Here is a 21,488-nt window from a genome sequence, read left to right on the forward strand (position 1 = left end):
TTTCTAAAGGTCACTCTGGAAAGGGATATGCAATGGGCGACCCACTGCAAGTTGTGGGATGTCTTCCACAGGAGCAGCTCCAGAACAGCCCAGCTTGGAGGCAGCACTGGTCTCCCGCCAGGGTATGTACATCCTGGCTCTGCAACTTGATGGCTATGAGACCCTGATCAAGTCACCAACCTCTCTGTGCCTCGCACTTCCTCATCTGTAAAATGTGGACAGTCATAGTACACACGCTTCATATGGATGATATAAGAATTAAGTGAGTTCATACACATAAAGGTTTAAAATTGTACCTGGTACACAGAAAGTGCTTAGTAAATGTTACCTTCTCTTTTTATCACCATCTAAGAAGGGGTTCTGTTCATTCTCAAGAAAAAGATGTGAAAAGTAAAGACCAGAGGGGATACTGTATTATTTCTAACACCTGGGATGGAAAGACCTATGTCCTTATTTTCAGGGACAGGTCAGACAGCGAGTGTCGGGGAAGATGGCCTCCTATCTGACAGGGGGTAGCCCAGCTCTGGAGAGGAAAGGACCATAGCTGAAACTTCCAATACGGAGGCCTGGAACTCAACTGACCAAGAAGTTTTCGAATAAATATAACCTCTGACAAAAATGGGGAGGAACAAAACTCATTCTAGTGTCACGCAAAGCCTGAAAAGGAGAAATTCTAAAGAGGTGTTACTTCACTAGATGATTTTTGGTTTATATACTATGATACCAAATAAAATTATGAAAAACAAAATCGCATGGGATTACACATAAAATTTTTATTGAGAATTTTGTCGTTACAGAGAATTCATAGGCCTTCAGTTACATTATATGGGTAAGATGCTGGACAGCAAACATGGTTACCAAAAGTCATCTGTTTCTTCATGAGAAAAGCCCGTGAAACTAAATTAGGGAAAGATAAAAAACAATTTTAATTTATTAAATACTTGTCAAGTTTATTCAGGGATCTTTATGATGTTCACATTCTTTCTCTGTGGGGTTTCTGCCCTTGCTTAAGCAATTTTACAAATTAAAAAATGCAACAGATTCTTTTTTTGAAGTCCCTAATTTTGACTGTTTCACTAATTTCTTACAGGGAGACTCAAATATCTGACCGTTTCCCTTGGCTAACACACCAGCAACTTAATGGTCTGTGTAGGAACACCATATTGAGGAAACCATACCTTTCGTCTTTGTCGCTCGATGGCACTGTGTCCACTTCTGAGGCTTCTCTGCCAACCTTTGAACTCTGATACAAAGAGGGAAAAAGAATCTTGAAATTACATTATGTATCAATTTTATTCAACACTTTGATTTCTCTAAGGACTAATTTGAGATACATATGCAACTTAAGAGTCTAAAAAAGAGGTGACTTTTCAACATGAAATTCAGCAAGCCCATCAAAATAAACTATCTGGTACCCATTCTCAACACCCACAGTGTGTGAGACTGAAGTAAAACATCGATGTTTCAGACGGTACTAATGCATTCATTATTCATGAACAGACCTTTCATTACATTTCTTTCTTGTTCTTAAAATGAGAGACATCCTAATTTTTATAAAATTTGACAAATCAAAACCTCTTCAATCTTTCCCCAAGCAAAGCGATGAAATTTTGTCAAGAGTGTCATGTATCAAAAAGACTCAGGGCTCTATCTGAATTGTGGATTTTCTATGCTTCTACCTTTTTGTCTCCAATGAGGAAGGCAGACTTGGGTCCTACAGCCTTCTAACAAACCAAAGCATCCCTCGGCAACCCCCTCCACAAAAGGCCGGTCCACAGCATCAGCACCTTATCTGCCGCCTCCTGGTCTTGATTCTGCTGAATAATTTTCATGTATTTCTCTAAAGGATTTTCACCACAAACAGATTTGTCTTTCATTTCTTCAACACTCATTTCTAATTCTTTTTCCATTTCAATCTTCAATGATTCTTCAATCATCCTCTGTGGAATAGACAGGTGCCAAAATAGGAAACATACAGATACATTAAAACAACTTGTAAGTGTTTAAAAAAGCATAGTAACATAATCCTGGTCCTTTAAGTACAACCTGCATGCCAAAGAACTGTTTCATTAATTGAAGTCATTGCTACCAAAGGGAGACAAACAGGTCATCTCAATGAAGGAAGGAATTAATTTGCCCCAAGGGGCCTGTGCTTTAAACCAAATTAACCAGGAGTCCAAGGAACATCCATATGGAAGATGAATTTCGGTAAGACTCAGCGGGTCCGTGAAGTGGCCAGAGTAACCCATGAGCCTAGGACCAGAATCAGGACCTAGAAGGCCAAAAGAGAACCAGAGGAAGGAGGGCAGGGGAGGCCCTGGAAGCCACTGCTGACCAGCAGTCACTTCCCCAGGGTTACTCTAGTCCCTGCTAGCTGACCTTGGAAGTCTTCTTTAAAGCCCATTTAAAAGGGCGCCTGGGTGGCTCAGTCGTTAAGCGTCTGCCTTCGGCACACGTCATGATCCCCAGGGTCCTGGGATCGAGCCCCGCAGCGGGCTCCCTGCTCCACGGGAAGCCTGCTTCTCCCTCTCCCACTCCCCTTGTGTTCCCTCTCTGGCTGTGTCTCTGTCAAAAAATAAATAAAATCCTAATAAAAAGAAAAAGAACCCCATTTAAAAAGGGAAGACCTATAGCAAAGCAAAGCCCACCTCCTTTACAGCTTGTTTCCAGGACCAGATGAGAACACAAATGAGCTTGCAAAAGCTCCCCTTTGCTGCTAAACTCCTAAGGTATATGTTCTACATAGCCTTTCTCAGGGCTCTTAAGCAAAGAAGACTGGGATGCCTACAGCAGGTTTTTAATGCTAAACTCAGTAATACTAAAATGTGTATGGGACCTCAAAAGACCCAAAGAGCCAAAACAATCTTGAAAAAGAAGAACAAAGCTGAAGGTATCACAATGCCAGATTTCAAGATATACTACAAAGCTATAATAATCGAAACAGCATGGTACTGGCACAAAAAAAGACACACAGATCAATGGAACAGAATGGAGAGCCCAGAAGTAAACCCATGTTTATATGGTCAACTGATCTACGACAAAGGAGGCAAGAATATACAACAGGGAACAGACAGTCTCTTCAATAAGTGGTGCTGGGGAAACTGGGCCACTTTCTTAAACAAAAACAAGCTCAAAATGGATTCAAGACCTAAATGTGCAACCTGAAACCACAGGAATCCTAGCAGAGAGCACAGTCACTTCTCTGACATCTGCCTTAGCAACATTTTTCTAGATATGTCTTCTGAGACAAGGGCAACAAAAGCAAAGAACAACAACAAAAAACAAACAAAAAAACCCAAAACCTATTGGGACTCCATCAAGATAAAAAGCTTCAGCACAGTGAAGGAAACCATCAACAAAACAAAAAAACAACATGTTGAATGGGAGAAGATATTTGCAAATGATATATGCAATGAGGGGTTAATATTCAAACATATAAAGAACTTACACAACACCAAAAAACCCAAACAATCCAATTAAAAATGGGCAGAGGACCTGAATAGAGAGTTCTCCAAAGACATTTAGATGGCTAACTGACACATGAAAAGATGCTCATCATCACTCACCATCGGGGAAATACAAATCAAAACTACAATGAGCTATCACTTCACACCTGTCAGAACGGCTAAAATCAAAAAGATAATCAACAACAAGTGTTGGCGAGGATGTGGAGAAAAAGGAACCCTGTGCACTGCTGGTGGAAATGCAAACTGGTGCAACCATTCTGGAGAACAGCATGGAGGTTCCTCAAAAAATTAAAAATAGAATTACCATATGATCCAGTAATTCCACTACTGGGTATTTACCCAAAGAACACAAAAACACTAATTTGAAAAGATACACACCCCCCTATGTTTACTGCATTATTTACAATAGCCAAGATAGGAAGCAGCCCAAGTGTCCATCCACAGACGAATGGATAAAGAAGAGGTGGTGTATATACGCAACGGACTATTACGCAGCCATAAGAAGGATGAGATCTTGCCATCTGTGACAACACGATGGACCTAGAGGATACTATGCTAAGTGAAATAAGTCAAAGACAAATACCACATGATTTCACTTACATGTGGAATCTAGAGAACAAAACAAATGAACAAAGAAACAACAAACCCGAAACACCCAGACTCAAATATGGAGAACAAACTGGTGGTTGCCAGGGAGGAGGTGGGTAGGGAGACAGGGGAAGAGATAAAGGGGATTAAAAGGTACAAAGTTCCAGTCATAAAATAAGTAAGTTACAGCAATTTGAAGTACTGCATAGGGAATATAGTCAATAAGACTGTAATAATGTTGTATGGTAAAAAAAAACAAAAAACAAAAAACAAAACCAAAGTTATCTGTCACTCCTATGACTTCAGGACACAGTCAGGACTCATGTCCCTGAGAACAAGGTACTTACAGCAGGTGTACCAAGGGGAAAGCAGCATAGGGAATTTGCGTGTACTTAGCATTACCTGCTCCTGATCCAATTTTTCTAGGTCTCTTCGTTCCCTTTCTAAAGCCTCTTGCCGCTCATTCTGCCTTCTTTCTTCTCTCTGCCTGCGTTCTTTCATGTGCTCTTCCCATATTTCTTCTTCTTCCTTCTGTTCTCCCATTTGTTTCTGATCTACGCCTAATGGGACAGAAAAGAAAAGGCACGTAGTTTCCAGCATCGGATTTTTCAAATATATGCATGAGTGCTTTGCAGGGGCCCTTGCCAAGACTCAGGAAGACTGCTTGGTTCTTAGAGGACTCTTGACCTGCTCCATCTTCAAGCCCCCAAACCCACTCCTAGCCCTGCGCCCTGCCTTTTACTTTGCTAAGATGAAGACAAGTCACCCTTAATACGATGACTTTAACTGCCTCTCACGACCCCCCCGTCACAGCTTCTTACGCTCTTGGCTCACCTCCGCCCTTCCCAAGGCAAACTCTGCATTTGGTTAGGAGGCTGCCCCTGGCTTTAGGACTCAGACTGAACCGTCAGTCCGTCTTCATTTACACAGCACTCTCCCAGCTCTTCCCCTTGCTCCTGTGCAGGCGCCCCAGTCTCTCCTGCCCCAGAGAGGACGCGCCCCCTGCCCCAGCTCTAGCCAGCTCGCTGCTGCTGCCCACCTCCTCCAGGCTGATCCCCGAGCCTTCCCATACCTCCTTCTCCACGCCCGACCTCTCTCCCTGTTTCCTCACTCCCTGGTTTCTAACAGGCTTCCTGCCATCAACACATGGAGACCCCAGAGCCCTGGCTTCATACCTGAACTCCTCATTCCTGTCCCTTTAATCATGCTCTTTCCATGCTATGTCCACTCGGCCACCAGGGCTTAGAGGTTCTTCTTCCTCCTGCTGCACTGAGGGTCCTTATCACCATTTACCTGGGTGGCTGCAAGCATCTAGTCAGTGTGCTCCAGGACACTCCTCTCTGCCTTCAAGCAACCCACCTTCACCCCCGTGAGCACCAGTCACTTCCTGGATCTGCTCTGCACACTCTCTGCTCTGGGGGACTCCTAACCCACAGTGGTTTAGGCTGACAATGTGCCTTTTTCTTTCCAGACTGACCTCCTCTATCACCGTAACTTTCACATTCGAAACATTCCGTCTATAGAGCAACCCGCTGTTAGCTGAGCACAGCCGCATCGGCCTTGCGCCACACCCTTGCTTTCACGGCCTCCTTAACCTGACATGCTCCCTTCTTCCCCCACAACTTTACCACCTATGCAAGCCCTCACTTAAAAGCCACCTCCTCTGTGAGGTCCTCCTTATTCCTAAAGTGACAACTGGCCATTCCAGCACCTTCTTCACACAGTACTTTGTACCTGCCTTGTCACAACCCATAGGCATCTGTCTCCCTACCTGTGTTCCTTCCGGCTAAGGACCATGTTTTAATCGTTTGTTCCCTAAGCTTGCAACACAGGTCCCCACGCCTCACATGCTGAATTCAATCTCAATTCCACAGATGACTGTGCTGACCTTTTTCTCCTCCAGCCCTGGCCTATAACCTCAACTTTCCCCAGCAATGCTAAGAAACAACAAATTCACAGGTTCACCACGGGATTTCAAAGCTCGTTGCCGTGCCCTGTCCTAAGTCACTAGCAAAAAGTTAGCTTTACTGACGGGACAGGAGCAACAGTCTTCTCTTAATCCTGGCCAGAAAATTCTAATACCACAGGAGGCGCTGACCATATCCACAGGCAGCGACGCAGCGTCCTGCCTGCTGGGGCAAGGAGGCTTACTCCTCGGTCTATCAGGCTCTCCCACGGAGGAGCAACCTCACAGTAAGAATGCAGTTTGGGAGCGAATTTAAACACATGAAAAGGGCTGCTTCTTCCCTGGGAGGTGTACTCTGTAGCCGAGTCTAGTGTACTCGGCAGAGAGGCATACCGAAACCGCCTTGGACATTAAGAACAAAGAAAAGAAGTGTTTCCACTGGCACAAAGGCATCAAGCCTGGACTTTTTCATTTCCCTTTGCACCCAGATGCAGAGCTGAAACAACAAATGTAAGAGACTTTCTCAAGGACCAAAAGGTAACCACACTATTTAAGACTCATTTAAAAGGCCATTTACCATAATCTATGTTACGTGTCAGAAACAGAACACCTGTCTGCTCAGTTGCTTTCCCTTATTCTATTACGTTATTTTCCTTCCCTGCTCACTCAGCTCTCTGCCGAACGGCTGCCCATCAGATCTGCTCTCGGACACCACGGTCCCTATCGGTATCTATCCCACTGGAGGTCCTTGATGACAGCCTGCCGACTGTCCAATTCTCCTACTAGAAGCTCCATGAAGCAGGGGCCTGGGTTGGTACACTGCTGTATGCCCAGCCACGAGGAAAGTGCCCAGCAGAGAAAAGGCTCTTGATCAGGCCTCAATGAAGGAGTGCTTTCCAGAACGATTTACTTTGGAATCAGCAAAAATCAACCCTCTCAAATTCTCCTGCTTCTTTCAGGGATTGCTCATATTCCCAACTGTGCCTTAAACCAAGAAACTGTTTCTAAGAGGCTTTGCGTAGCTTTTAGGGATGATGTTCTCCCAATGTTTGGACAGGACTAATAGCTGGTTTTACTTGAAGCATTTCCTTTCAACTTTGAGGCTTCAACACTTAGGTCCAAGAAGAAAAGGACCTGGCTGTTGGCTGAGCCCTGGGGCAAAGCTCCAATGTCCCCGCTACACCTTTCTTCCACCTGGGGGAGGGAAGTGGGTCATCTGGAGGAAGCAAAGGAAAGACAAGGTGAGCCCGCAAGACAGGTGTCATGACCAGTTTTCCTGCAATGTCACCAGCTTTTCTGAAGACTGAAATATATAAAGGTTTTGCTTATCTTACTTTCTTAAGGCATGGAGGAAGCAAATAGAAAACGAAATAAGATTCAATATTACTAATTCGTTAATCTATTTTGTTTACTAAAACACAGGAAAACTTACTCGGGTAGTGATAGGACATAGGTCTGGCAGCCGCAGCAGCATCCACGTGAGGCATGTCGCCGGCAGGATGGAGGCCGTGCGCTTCAAACTGCCTCGCTGCGCTCCCTGCATCTACACGAGGGGCAAAGAAGTGTCCTGTGAGTCCTCAGGAATGCGGGCAAGAGAAGGGAGTGCAGCGCAGTGTCGGGAGAACTCATGGTGAAGCACACGCATTTTGGCCAAAGCAACTGGGCCAGCTCTTTGTCTCGAGGACTCTAGAAGTCTGCATCGGAGCCGCCTGACCACGGTATTCACTTCTCCCAGTGTTCTTCTGCTTTCGAGAATTAGATGCCTTTACAAAATCTCATTGGTTACCCAAAGGGAAAAATCAATCGAGTGAAAGAATTCACCTGGCTTGCTGATAATCACTTGAATTCTATTTGAAATCAATGATTTAACAAACTTAGTCAAAAGGATTTTGAAAGATTTACTAACCCTTATCAGTGAAATGTTCAAAACATGATGCTTTCACACTCGCCATGAAGCTCACGAAGCAAAATGGCAGGTTACGTGCAAATATGAAGACCTCCAAGGTGGAAAGGGCTGCGGGGATGACCCTCGCTACAGCTCTATCTTGTACTTAAGCAGTGGGCTCTAGGCAGGGCCACAGCTGGACACCAATCCTAGACTCACAAGCTTCTACTTTTTTACCTCCATTTTTTAACTTAAAAAATGGGCTTTCTAAATCTTAGGCAGTCAACGGAATCAGTATACTTCAAATAAAAATAATAGCATACTCCTGTTCCGTAAAAGGGAAAAGAGAATTTTTAAAAATCACTTATTTTAAATCTGAGGCAATCCCAAACTTGGTAAACCGAGTTAAGGATTCACTTATAGGCTCAGCTCCAAGTTTGAAATTGTGAGCTATCCTCAAATGCTTAATAAATGGAACTCAGAACACACCCCTGAAAATCTTCGTGATATAAAAATGAGGCAATGTATCTGTATTTGTGCTTCTATCACAAAATAAAAATGTCCTGGGGCCCCTGGGTGTCTCAGTCGTTAAGCGTCTACCTTCGGCTCAGGTCATGGTCCCAGGGTCCTGGGATCGAGCCCCGCATCGGGCTCCCTGCTCGGCGGGAAGCCTGCTTCTCCCTCTCCCACTCCCCCTGCTTGTGTTCCCTCTCTCACTGTGTCTCTGTCAAATAAATAAAATCTTTTAAAAACAACAACAAAAGAAACAAAATAAAAATGTCCTAATCTGTAACTTCTTTGCTTTTCATGACAATATGTTTCACCAAAACTAAGCTTTCTACATTTTGAGCTTATAAAAACCAGTATTCATATTTGAACTTACATTCAAAAGATGATTCAAATTCCTCATTGTCCTTAAAAGGTAGCTTGCCTGGATTTGCAAATTCACTTTTTTCCTGAAGCTCCATTTGTCTTTGATAAAGACTGGATTGGAAGAATAAAATTCAAGAATGTCAAGTTGTAGGAATGTAAAACCCAAGAGCACAGGGCGATGAAAATCTTTTGGGACTCAAGAAAATGCTTTCGAAAAGCAGTTTCTCTTGGGCTCACGAAGAATAAGAGCTACACTGTAGGGGGCACTTTCCATGCACCAGGCATCCCTCTAAGCTGTTGGGGGGGGGTGACTCCTCATACCACCACATGCTGTGAGATAGCTACTACCATCATTCCCACATTGTTCCTAGGAGGAGCTGACTTTTTCAAGAACCAGAAAACATTTTTGAAAAAACCGAATTCTGGGGGTGCCTGGGTGGCTCAGTCATTAAGCGTCTGCCTTTGGCTCAGGTCACGATCCCAGGGTCCTGGGATTGAGCCCTGCATCGGGCTCCCTGCTCCATGGGAAGCCTGCTTCTCCCTCTCCCACTCCCCTTGCTTGTGTTCCCTCTCTCGCTGTGTCTGTCAAATAAATAAATAAAATCTTTAAAAAAAAAAAAAGAAAAGAAAAAAACGAATTCCGCACACCCCTCAGCACACTGTCAGCAGGAGAGGTTATACTACAAGCCCCATGTGCATCAAAGGGCCCTAACTCAGCACATGCGTCTTATCTTTCTTCCTGGCTTTATTACAACAAAGAATGATATAAAAAAACCATTACAGTCTTTAGGATCGTAACAGGCACATGTGGCAGTTTTCAACTCTGTATAGCATAATGGAATCAACATGCAGAACTAAGGGGTCAGAGTCTCCAGCCATGGGGACCAGGTACAAACAGTGGTCCCACATGTGACTCAAATCCCAGACTGGGCAACCCACTGAGCTCCTCAACACATCCACTCCCTCCTGCTTTAGCAATCATATCCCAGGACCCACTACCAATTTAGAATTTATTTCAATGATCTACAAATTGGAACCTTATAAGATCGGGAACAAGACAAGGATGTCCACTCTTGCCACTTTTATTCAACATAGTACTGGAAGTCTTAGCCACAGCAATCAGACAAGAAATAAAAGGCATCCATATTGGAAAAGAAGAAGTAAACTCTCCCTATCTGCAGATGACATGATCCTATACATAAAAAATCCTAGAGACTCCACCAAAAAACTACTAGAATAAATGGATTCAGGGAAGTCGCAGGATAGAAAATTCATACCCAGAAATCAGTTGCGTTTCTACACACTAATAATGAAGTAGCAGAAAGAGAAATTAAGAAAACAATTCCATTTACAGTTGCACCAAAAATGATACCTAGAAATAAATTTAACTAAGGAGCTACAAGACCTGTACTCTGAGAACTACAAAAACACTGATGAAAGAAACTGAAGATGACACAAATGGCAAGATATTCCATGCTCATGGATTGGAAGAAATAATATTAATATGTCCCTGCTACCCAAAGCAGTTGACAGATTCAATGCAATCCCCATCAAAATACCAACAGCATTTTTCACAGAACAAGTAATACTTAAAACGTGTGTGGAACCACAAAAGACCCCCAAATAGCCAAAGCAATCTTGAGGAAGAAGAACAAAGCTGAAGTAGCACAATTCCAGATTTCAAGATATACGGCAAGGCTATAGAAATCAAAACGGTATGGTATTGGCACAATGGTACTGGCACAAAACCAGACATAAAGATCAGTGGAACAGAACTGAGAGCCAGAAAGAAACCCACACTGATATGGTCAATTAATCTACAACAAAGGAGGCAAGAATATACCCTGGGGAAAGGACAGTCTCTTCAACAAATGGTCTTGGGAAAACTGGACAGCTACATACAAAACAATGAAACTAGACCACTTCCTTACACCATACACAAGAATAAACTCAAAAGGGTTAAAGACCTAAATGTGAGACCTGAACGCACAGAAATCCTAGAAGAGAGCACAGGCAGTAATTTCTCTTACATCAGCCTTGGCAACATTTTCCTAGATAGGTCTCCTGATGCAAGAGAAACAAAACAAAATTAAACTATTGGGACTACATCAAAATAAAAAGCTTTTGCACAGCAAAAAGAAACCATCACAAAATGAAAAGGCACCCTACTGAATGGGAGAAGATATTTGTAAATGATATATCCCGTAAGAGGTTAAAATCTAAAATATGCAAAGAATTTATACAACTCAACACCAATAATATAAATAATCTGATTAAAATGGCCAGAGGGGGGTGCCTGGGTGGCTCAGTCGGTTAAGCGTCTGCCTTCAGCTCAGGTCATGATCCCAGGGTCCTGGGATCGAGCCCCACGTCGGGCTCCCTGCTTCCATGGGAAGCCTGCTTCTCCCTCTCCCTCTGCTGCTCCCCCTGCTTGTGCTCTCTCTCTTACTATCTCTCTCTGTCAAATAAATACAATCTTTAAAAAAATTAATAAAATGGCCAGAGAACCTGAATAGACATTTTTCCAAAGACCTACAGATGACCAAAAGACACATGAAAAGAGGCTCAACATCACTCATAAGGGAAATGCAAATTAAAGCCACAATGAGCCTTCTCCCTCTGAACCTCTTCCCTCTCATGCTCTCTCTCATTCTCTCTCTCTCAAATAAATAAAATCTTTAAAAAAAAAAACACTAATTTAAAAAAAGATACATGCACCCTTATGTTTACAGCAACATTATTTAAAATAGCCTAGATATGGAAGCAACCCAAATGCCCATCAATTGGTAAATGGATAAAGAAAATGTGGCGCATATACATCTATACATAACGGGATATTACTCAGCCATAAAAAAGGATGAGATTTTTGCCACTTGCAACAACAGGGAGGGACCTAGAGAGTATTATGCGAAATGAAATAAATCAGACTGAGAAAGACAAATACCATGTAATTTCATTCACATGTGGAGTCTAAAAAACAAATGAACAAACAGAGGCCCCTGGATGGCTCAGTCAGTTAAGCATCCAACTCTTGATTTCGGCTCAGGCCATGATCTCACAGTTGTGAGATGGAGGCCTGCGTCGGGCTCCGCACTCAGCGCAGAGTCTGCTTGGGATTCTCTCGCCCTCTGCCCCTCCCCCACTCGTGTGCACTGTCTCTGAAATAAATAAAATCTTAAAAAAAAAACAACAAATGAATAAACAAAGAAAAAGCAGAATCAGACCTATCAATACAAAAAGAACAAAGTGATGGTGGCCAGAGGGAAGGGGGCCGAGGGATGAGCAAAATGGGTAAAGGGGAGGGGGAGGTATAGGTTTCCACTTAGCCATGGGAATAAAAGGTACAGCATAGGGACTACAGTCAATGGCTGTACGACAGGGTTGTACGGTGACAGATGGGGGCTACAGTTGTGGGGAGCACAGCATGACGTATGGAGTCAAATCACTACGCTGTGTACATGAAACTAATCTAACATCGTGTATCAACTATACTCAAGTACAAAAAAAAGCTGGAACCTGTTTGTTTATATTTAAATGCCAAAATATTTTTATATGACTTTTTAGTGATGTGTGAAATTGTCTTAAGCTCAAACTGAATTTGTTTTCCCAGATTTTGGACAATTTGTTTTACCTTCGTTAACCGAGTCTATTTTTGAAGTACGAAGATGTTTACTGATACCACAGTGTAGATTCTACACACCAAGTTTAGCAAAGAAGTAGAAACTACTTTGCTAAAAGGAATGTTCCTCCCCACCCCCGCTCCAGGTAATTTAGATGATTCTCAAAGATCACACATCATCTTACCATCTGATTACCAACTCTATACTGCCACAGAAACCCCAAACGAGTCCGGGCTGAGACCCCATGCAGCTCAGCGGACTGGGCTGAGGCCGAGCGGAAGGCGGTGTTACCTGGCCTGCTCTGGAGAGCTGGGCAGCGGGTGGACGGAAGGGCTGTGCCTGGACTCAGCGGGTGAAGGCCGGGGTGTTCTGTCGGGACAAGGACTGGGGCCAGCAGCGTGGGATCGGTCCAGACCTAAGGGGCAGAAGGCCTGACTATTAAAAATGGCAAGGAGAAGACAGCAACATGGTTTCTAAACAGTTCTATTACTCTGACAATGAATTCTATTATCCCTGTAAACAGCTGAGTATGATGCATAAATGATCTACAAAACGATTCAAGCCCCTCAATGAAACTGCAGTGGTAACAATCAAACATATACAACTGACCAGCAGTAAAGGGAAAACCACTGTCACTCTGCACCTGTCTGCGTGCCTAGGAAGTTGCTAGAACAGGACACTACCCCACCCCCTCAACATGGGGGAGACGCCACGGTTAACCGGGAAGGGCAGATCGAGAGAGAGGACCCAAGTGCCTGGGCTCAGGCGTTTCCGGGCTCAGTTCCCGCTCCTTCCTGCCGTCCAGGGCTGCACTCTTACTCGGGGAAGAGGCCCTCCCAGGACCAGACCCTTCCAATCCAGAGCGTCCTGCAACCCTCTCGGCAGGAGCTCACCTTCCAGATACATTTCACGGTTGAAGCTCCTTTTTGCTTTGGGAACAGGAGTGGAGGAGAGGCGTCTGGAGGTGGTGCTCCTGCGTGGCCGCGAGGCGCTGCTCTTGTCCTCTTCGGGGGTGCCCACCAGAGGCTCAGAGACAACTCTGTCCTCGGCACAAGTGCGTCTTTGGGGCGAACTCGAAGTGATGCTTTTGAGCGTCCCTAGCAAGTGCAGGGGTGGCTGGCTGTTGGCTGCTAAGGGGCGTTTAGCGGGGAGCTGACTAACTCTTTGATGGTAATTTCGGAAAGCTTTCTCCAAACGTTCGGCCTCTTGCTCTAGCTCTCTCACCCTTGCTTTGGTATTGGCTACAAACTCAAGGTCAGAATCGGGGGAACTACTCTCCGTGCTTGCATTTGGATAATTTATGATCCTTGGTATAACCGCCATCAGCCTTTCCTGGTCGAGAGGATTTTTCAAGAAATCCCCGCTTATATCCCCATTATGAGGCACCACCGTCTTGCCATTCAGCAGTCCACTGATGGAACAATCGATCAGAGACTGCTTCAGGTTGCGGTACACTTCATTCTCGAGCGCTGCAGGTTACAAGAAGACCACGTGAGAAATGACGGAAAAGGTGGAGAAGAGAGTTAAAATAGATCGAGATCACAATTTTTCAAAAATAAAAGGAAATATTAAGGCCAAACTTGCACATTAGTTTTTGAAGCTGCAGTCATGACGGTAATTATTAACATTTATCAAGAGGTTATATGTACCTTTCATAACGCATATTATTTCACAATCCATTATGCACAGTTGTACAATCTAAAAAGCTCTGAAAACCGAAAATATATTCCTAATTTATTTGGTGGCAAAGCCCAACCAGACCTCAACTCACTTGGTTGAAAAGTTTGACCCGAACCAATGGAAACCCATTTACAATCTTTACTTATTCCACCTAGCATGAATATTCATCCATTTGATTACAAAAAAATTAATTTGTTTCACTGCAGGATGCTGCCCAGAACCTCCAGGGCTGTGGCAAAATCCACAAACCACAGCACAGGGCCTGAGTTTCCGATAAGGGAAGAAGACACGCAGTCACAACACTGTGGGCTAAGAACGCGCACTGCTCCCATTTTACAGATGGGGGTGCTGAGATTACTGAGGCTGGCTCACGCAGTGAGCACGATGGGAGCGCCACTGGCATGTCCTAGGGCAAAGCCAGTACCTGGGACCACTACCTCACCTGATGGCGCTGCCGGACAGAGGCTCGCCATGTGCAAAGCAGGGGTTCAAAAGGTTCCACCTTCTTGAACTACTGTTCATGATATGAGGTCACCAGAATTTCAGCTGTGGGCAGTCTGGCAAACAGATTTATTTAGAGAAAGTGAAGAGCAAACAAGAGTAGAAATGAGTAAAGGGAAAACTCGTGTGGGGAGATGCGAACAAGGGCCTGACCAGGGCAGAGTATAACTGGGCCTGAGGAGGGTTCAGAACCAAGAAGTGAGAAAGCATGTCAACTGTTAACACGGAGGAACTTGCTTTGTGCCTACAAGCAGCTAAAGAAGGTATGGAACCTTCAGCGTCCTTGTTATGAAGTAGGAAGGGGCAGACGTCGGCTTGGCAATGAAAAGAGTACAAAAACGACAGCAGAAACCACCTCCTCGTGTTGTGTGTGTCCCAGGCACCGTACCGCTATCTGTCTTGCTTCATCTTCATCCATGTGGCCCAGCGCCACTCCTAGCCCTATTACAGTGCGGACCCTGAGGCCCAAGGAAGTTCAACGGAGCGTGCCCAAGGCAAACAACGAACTTCACAACTGGGACCCGAAACAAAGAGTGTTTCCAGACTCCGCTAGCAGCAGGGCTCATTTTGCTGGCCGCCCTGCTTCTCGCACACATGTACACGTCTGTCCAGGGACATGTAAAACCACTGAACAGTCAACCGGTCTTAGCGGCGGGATAACAAACAAAAAAGCAAAGCCTAGGTTCCGGATGAATTTGGGGACTTCTGTGTCACTACCACACCTCTCCTGAGCCATGGGTCATCTGTGAAAGCAAGTCACTTTAGAGGATGACCTGGTGGGTAGTCCTGAAATAGAAGTTATACTTCTCAGGTGACACATATTTCTATAGCTCCTCCCCTACTATGAGAATTACTAAAACTCACTGAGTAATCATTACATTTTCACAATCTCACACACACACACACACACACACACACACACACACACACACACACACATTAAAAACGTCTCCGACCTGTCTGGGTTTGTTTCAGTTGCAATTTCAAATCGGCAACCTGTAGAGTTAACCTCTTTATAGAGTTATCGTAATCAAGTATCTGGGCCTTCAGCTGTGCAGAATGTTCAATCTGAAAAGATTTAGGGAAGGAAAAGAAATGAAAGTAAAACAAATCAGTTTATTTCAAAAGAACAATTCTCTCACCTGGCTTATTCTCTTTCTCTTTTTTGCCAATTCTGAGCAGCTTTATACCTATGAAACAACAGAACACACTAACAAGTTCTCCAGCTCCTTCTTTACTCCTTTCATACAGCAGCTACTCCAGGACGGGAGGTTCACATGAGAAAGAGAGCATCAATACCGTTAAGTTGCGGGGTGAGAATCAAGAGATACTTTTAACAGTGGGCACCATCAAGACTTGGAAAACTGGGTGTTTAAGAGAGTTTACTTTCCTCTTGATTTTCTTACTATCATGAATATAATGTCACAATCACTCGAGAATTTTCTCAGATGAGAAAGAATACTGGGAAAGTAATTAGCATATGGGGGAATTTCTGATGTTAAAATAGATCTGATTTATGCTGGTATGACACATGCCAATTTTACACACCCACAAAGTGCACTGCCCTAACACTTGGATGAGCCAAGAGCAATACTCACTTCACTTTGCAGCTGTTTTTGCAGAGCCTGCCTGTGGCTTTCGAACTCCTTATGCTCAAATGCGATGGCATGTTCGGCTTTCTTTAGTTCTTTCTGAAAAACCACCAGCTCAGGAGATGGCTGAGCTATATCTATGAAGGTAAAAAAGCCTGGTCATTACCAACCTCAAGTTTTCTCATTTTACTTAACAAAAACAGTTTCTAAAGAGGCTTTAGATGGTTCTTCCCTTTCTTTGTATGCACGCAATTAATATCAGTTTTATTGAATGGACTAAGAGCAGTCCTGAATCACCAATTTCAGAACAAAAGAATTTAATGCACATAATTGCAAACTTTACCACTCTTCAGAGTTCTACTCCCAGTAGAATTCTTTCAAATCCTCAAATTAACGTGAATGCCCGCCTCTCCTCTACTACGCACAGAGGCACAGAAAGAATGCTCTGTCAAAGCCTGCCAGGGACTGCCCCTAGGTCCAATCCGACCTGTGAATCTGTCAGCGGCACGCAGGGTCCAGAAAGCAAGCAGATGGTGTCCCCATTTTGGGTCATCAGAAGACCCTTTAATAAAGAGAGACTTACACAGGGTACCGCAAAGGACGGTATAGTTCCCTGGGCTAGTACTGGGGCCAAGCTGTTACCAGTCCTCACGCCTGGAGGGTCAGGAAGGGAGGCATTCCCAGAGTTGGGGAGAGCGAGCAGGCACAGGGCGCTGATGAGGCGCCAGCCCCCAGGTACTGGGATCTTGCTTTCCTGAGGCCCAGGGCCAGCCCAGGGCTACTCCGCAAGGAGGAGATGGAGAAGGGATCACAATCACCTCGACCTCACTCTTCCCTCCCTCCAAGCGCTTGAGCGGGTCCCCACGGGCCAAGCACCACCAGGCCAGAGGAGTCAGAGGGCAAGGGGAGCCAGGTACCATCCAGAGGGACAGATTTATCCAGTTAATAAAGTTTTCTCCTTAGTGACACAATTACGCAGCAGGAAGCAAAAACAAAGTACCTTTGATTCAAGAATCTTAATTTTATAAAATCTTCCCGATTGAAGCTTCCCTTATAGGACAAAGCAGTTTCAGAGTACTAAGCTAATAGCAGTTACAAAGCCATGCCAATCAGAAAAAAACACCTACGGTTTAGGAGACGCAAGTTTTCATTTCTAGTCTCTTCCAGTTGTTGGTTAAGTAATTTATTTTGTGCCTGAAGCTCCAGTTTCCCTTCTTTCAGTAGCGAATAGTCACTCATCTCTTTCACCTTTTCATTCAGCAGATGGTTTTGCTTTGTTATTGCCAAAGACTGGGCTCTGACAGATTCTAACTCAAGCTGCAATTGAAACAGAAAAACTTGTATTTGAACAGTGACTTTACAGGACTGCTTAAGTGAAAGCTGTCAGGCTTTCACGCCCCGAGCTGGACATCATGACTGAATTAAGGCCCCATGACAGAAGTCTGGTTCTCTGCAACGAGACCCTAACTCCCGCAGTACAAGTCATCTTTTGCCCTTGATTTGGGGCAGGGGCAAGTTCATCCAACTGCTACTGTGTACAACCCTGTCCTGCAAAGCTAGTGCTTCTGACAATCACCCCATTTTCTGGATGCAACTAAGGGCCCAACAATGTAACCACAGATGGTGGCAATATATAAATACATATATATAGATAGATCTACACACACTTTTTTTTTTTTTTGTAATAAAAAGGTAAGATATCCTAACATGCTGTGGGGTGATTTCTTTTTCTTAGTATAACAGAGCTCAAGTTTGCAGCCTGCAAAGCTCTCAAGTCCTTACAGCTACAAAAATATGTTCTGTGTATAAAATTTATTTTAAGTACCTAAAGTTCCAGTTCTGTCCTTCAGATAGCAAACACACAAAGTAATAGAAATAAAGTTAACAGTGGCACACGAAAAATGCATCTCATTTTGTTTTAAGCTGTAAGATCCCGACATCATGACAGGAATTTTTACCTGCTGCTGATGGGAAGGGAGAGGAGGCTGAGGTAGAAGCTAGTCTGTGTCAGCTGCGTGCTACGCACATCAATCCGCTCACTGAATTCCCTGCACAATCATGAAATGTAGGCAACATCCCAAAGTCTACAGGTAAGGAATCTGAGGTCAGAAAACTTGCCCAAAGGCACATAAGCAGAAAGGGAGAAAGACAGGATTCAGGCAGGACTCTGGGCCCCAAAAGACATCCTTTTATGCTTCCCTAGGAGACTAAGATTGAAGTGAAGAACTAGCGAATGAACAAAGTGCAGCCATCACCTTCTTAGTCATGGAATAAACAAACACATCAAGAGGATAACTGAAGATAAATTACATATGACTAAAACGAAGTTTCATATATCGTCTTAACGTCTGTTTCAAAACAACAGGCTTAACAATTACCTCAAGCTCTTTGACACGATTTACTGAATGATTAAATTCTTCCTTTTTTGAATTAATAGCTGTGAGCTCCTCTTGCAAATGTATAGCTTTTTCTGAAAGAAAGAGCCAACCAATTATCATCATCATGTTTTCCTAGTGGATACAAAATCATTTAATAATTTATGGGCGTAGATCAGCCCTAATGACTATTATTTCATTATCTAAACAGCAGATGTCAGAGTCAAAAAAAATCAGCAGGCAAGTACAAAATGAGCCCTGTTACACAACAGGTGACGGACGGGATGTTAGTTTTAAGGGTTAAATATGTGGCGAACTTCCTCCTGCTACACACATCTTTACCACTTACACCATCTGCTCAGAGCACAGGGCCCTCATGCCAACAGGTCTGAATTTCCTCGAATGCAGAGATTTAGTTGTCTGTTGTGATTCTGTAGTTATTATTTTATCATTTTTACTTCATCTAACACAAGTCTATATAGATACCTCACCATATATACCTCATCGTGGATACTTTGCTGAATCCACGATGGTACGGATACCTATATAAGCATTCGCCTTCACAAGACAGTTGCGAAGGAGCAGGCCCACGATGGGCGACCTGGCTGGGCGGTATCAAGTACCTAGCCCTGGTGTCCTCCTAAGAGTCCATTTAAAATGGCCACTAAAAGTTTAACTTCTTGTCATCGACAAGTTCCTAGACATATATTAAAATGTAAAATATCTCAAAGAATGAAAAATTATCCAACTTTCCTAGTTTCTGGCTAATGTATACAAGAATTTAAGAGGTTATAGGTCAAGGGGAAATAGCATGAAGCATAAAAATACATTAGAAGTAAAAGAAATAAGAAACTAGATCACAGGGACGGAGAAGTTAAAATTTTCATTAGGAAAAAATGAAGTCTCTCACAGTTAAGAGTGATATTTACGGGATGGCAATAAGTTGCTGCCACCTTCTTGACAATCACATTTATCAAAATACATTGAAATAAAGTTGGATAAAAATCCTGCTGATAAATCACTAACCCTTGTGAATATACAAAAGGTTAAACACTAAGGTTCACAAAAATGTAGTAAGACAGTATTTTTTTATTTTGTAAAATTAAAATAACAAAAAACATGTAATTTTCGTAGTAACAAGGATGTGTATGCTATGTCTTTTTTAGAACACAGAACAGGCCCAACTAGGAAGCTAACAGCCTACATCAGTGCTGAAAAACACAGCTTGCCCCCAGAGTCACCTTTATTCTTCCTTTCATCTTCAATCAGCCTGTTCGTTCTGGTGATATAGTCATCCTTTAGTTCAAGTTGATACCTGCCAATCAGAAGAACCAAAAATGAGCTCCTTGTCGCTTTCCTGGACAGATTACCATCAATACATGAGCTTATCTGTGGCGCTGGGGCACCTAAGGGCACTGAAAGTGACAACATGTAAGCCTCAAGCTCTCTCAAGACAAAAGCCAGGGATATGAATTCTGAACATAAAAGGTCCATAACACCCTACTGTGATCCTGTCAATTTGGTCCCAAAACTCAGTCACACAAGATCAAGGGTCCTGTTGTTGTTGTGAGGTTAGAGAGAACAATTATTTCTCAGTTGGTCTCGACTGACACAAGGTAGTAAATTAAGGCCAACTTACAGTGTGCGTGACAGACTCTAAATCCCAAATGATAACCAAGTCAGTCACTTGCAATTCACCTATCCGTCTCCCCTCCCCAAGATAAGAACTTTTGCCCTTAAAGGCTGAGCACGGCATTGAGAGCCAACTGCCACGAGCATTAGACCTGAATTAGCAATACCCAAAGGCACATCTCTCGGGGCTTCAGCCATCTCCACCAGCTGCTACCAGCTGACTTTCTGGTTCAGAGGCCAGAAAAAGGAAGGAGAAGCAATCCTGTGATATCCTCCCAACTTCAACACTTGGCTAAAGACACAGAAGGACACCCAAAGCCGGACAAATGATACCAAACAGTTCACTATATCCATGGCTAGGTGAAGTTAACAAGCTGTGAGGAATAAAGGAAGAAAAACGTGTTTAACAACTAGGGTTACTTCAGTGTTCGCTAGTATGGTAGAGGAGCAGACATAAAATAGGTAGATCAAATCCATCATTTCAAAACTGATACAATGAAAAGATGCTACCTTTTTTGACAGAATTCTTTTAAAGAATAACTTCCAGAAACCTCAGTGCGTACTATGTAATGGAATACCAATGACAAATTATGAGCAAGGCAATAAAAATGAGGCCAATGACTAAGACCTGCCCAGAGGAGCTGAGCGGAGTCATCGCTTCACTACACATGCACTTAGTCAGTATTAACTGAGCACTTGCTATGTGCCAGATGGCGTGCCACGCATGGGAGGGAGTTACCATATGGGCTTAATGTCTTTGCACGAAGAGATTATTCACCAAGATACAAAACTCAGGCTATAGGAAAGCCCCAGGGACCACACTTTATCCATATTCTCCTCTCCTATGCTGTGTTTTGCTTCCTATAGCTAATCCTTTTTCTGGATTCGGGCTTGGCAGAACCTTGAAGGAATACCAGGGCACACGTTCAGTGACGAACCCTGTCACCGATAAGACCACCACTGGAGAAACTGTGGCCTATCCCCATCTTCATGCCAGTATGAGGAGAGAAGGGAGGAAAGTGGTTGTACTTCTGACTTTTCAGCTGCTCAGCTGTGCAAACTGAGCAAGTCCTAAGGTGCCCTAAAAACTGAAGCAAACCATAAGCTCTCAGTGTCAGAGAAGCTATGAGTAAGAATGAGCAGAGGATGCTATTCTCTGCATCTTTTTAAACCCATCTTAAATATTCATGGGAAAGCCTTGACTACCAATGAAAACCTGTATTTTTTTTAAACACCAAATTTTGCCATAAATTGTCCATCTTATCTCCCCCCCCCCAAAAAAAACTGTCCGTCTTATCTATTTCATCAGTGTTGCTGTGCTTCTAGCAACTTAATGAAACACGGGATTCCTTTAGCAATGCCATGCAAT

General features: G+C 43.6%; 1 protein-coding gene across 4 annotated transcripts in view; it reads right to left on the minus strand.

The window, feature by feature from the left end:
* Positions 1-758: 758 nt before the first annotated feature.
* The window catches only part of OFD1 (OFD1 centriole and centriolar satellite protein), a 45,001-nt gene continuing 24,271 nt past the window's right edge, over positions 759-21,488 (minus strand). For all 4 annotated transcript variants that reach the window (XM_088028867.1, XM_088028866.1, XM_088028865.1 and 1 more), the window contains 13 exons: positions 19,729-19,802; positions 18,491-18,582; positions 17,240-17,429; positions 16,119-16,249; positions 15,477-15,588; positions 13,233-13,808; positions 12,631-12,754; positions 8,730-8,830; positions 7,394-7,504; positions 4,458-4,615; positions 1,788-1,940; positions 1,179-1,243; positions 759-897 (listed from right to left, as the gene is read on the minus strand). In XM_088028867.1, the coding sequence (XP_087884993.1) occupies positions 855-897; positions 1,179-1,243; positions 1,788-1,940; positions 4,458-4,615; positions 7,394-7,504; positions 8,730-8,830; positions 12,631-12,754; positions 13,233-13,808; positions 15,477-15,588; positions 16,119-16,249; positions 17,240-17,429; positions 18,491-18,582; positions 19,729-19,802 (1,930 nt within the window). In that variant the 3' untranslated portion in view covers positions 759-854. The remainder of the gene's footprint in view (positions 898-1,178; positions 1,244-1,787; positions 1,941-4,457; positions 4,616-7,393; positions 7,505-8,729; positions 8,831-12,630; positions 12,755-13,232; positions 13,809-15,476; positions 15,589-16,118; positions 16,250-17,239; positions 17,430-18,490; positions 18,583-19,728; positions 19,803-21,488) is intronic.

The sequence above is a fragment of the Eumetopias jubatus genome, unplaced genomic scaffold, assembly GCF_037043125.1.
Source record: "Eumetopias jubatus isolate StellerSeaLion01/CBP00866 unplaced genomic scaffold, mEumJub1_p1.0 scaffold_11, whole genome shotgun sequence".
NCBI classification, from domain to species: Eukaryota; Metazoa; Chordata; class Mammalia; order Carnivora; family Otariidae; genus Eumetopias; species Eumetopias jubatus.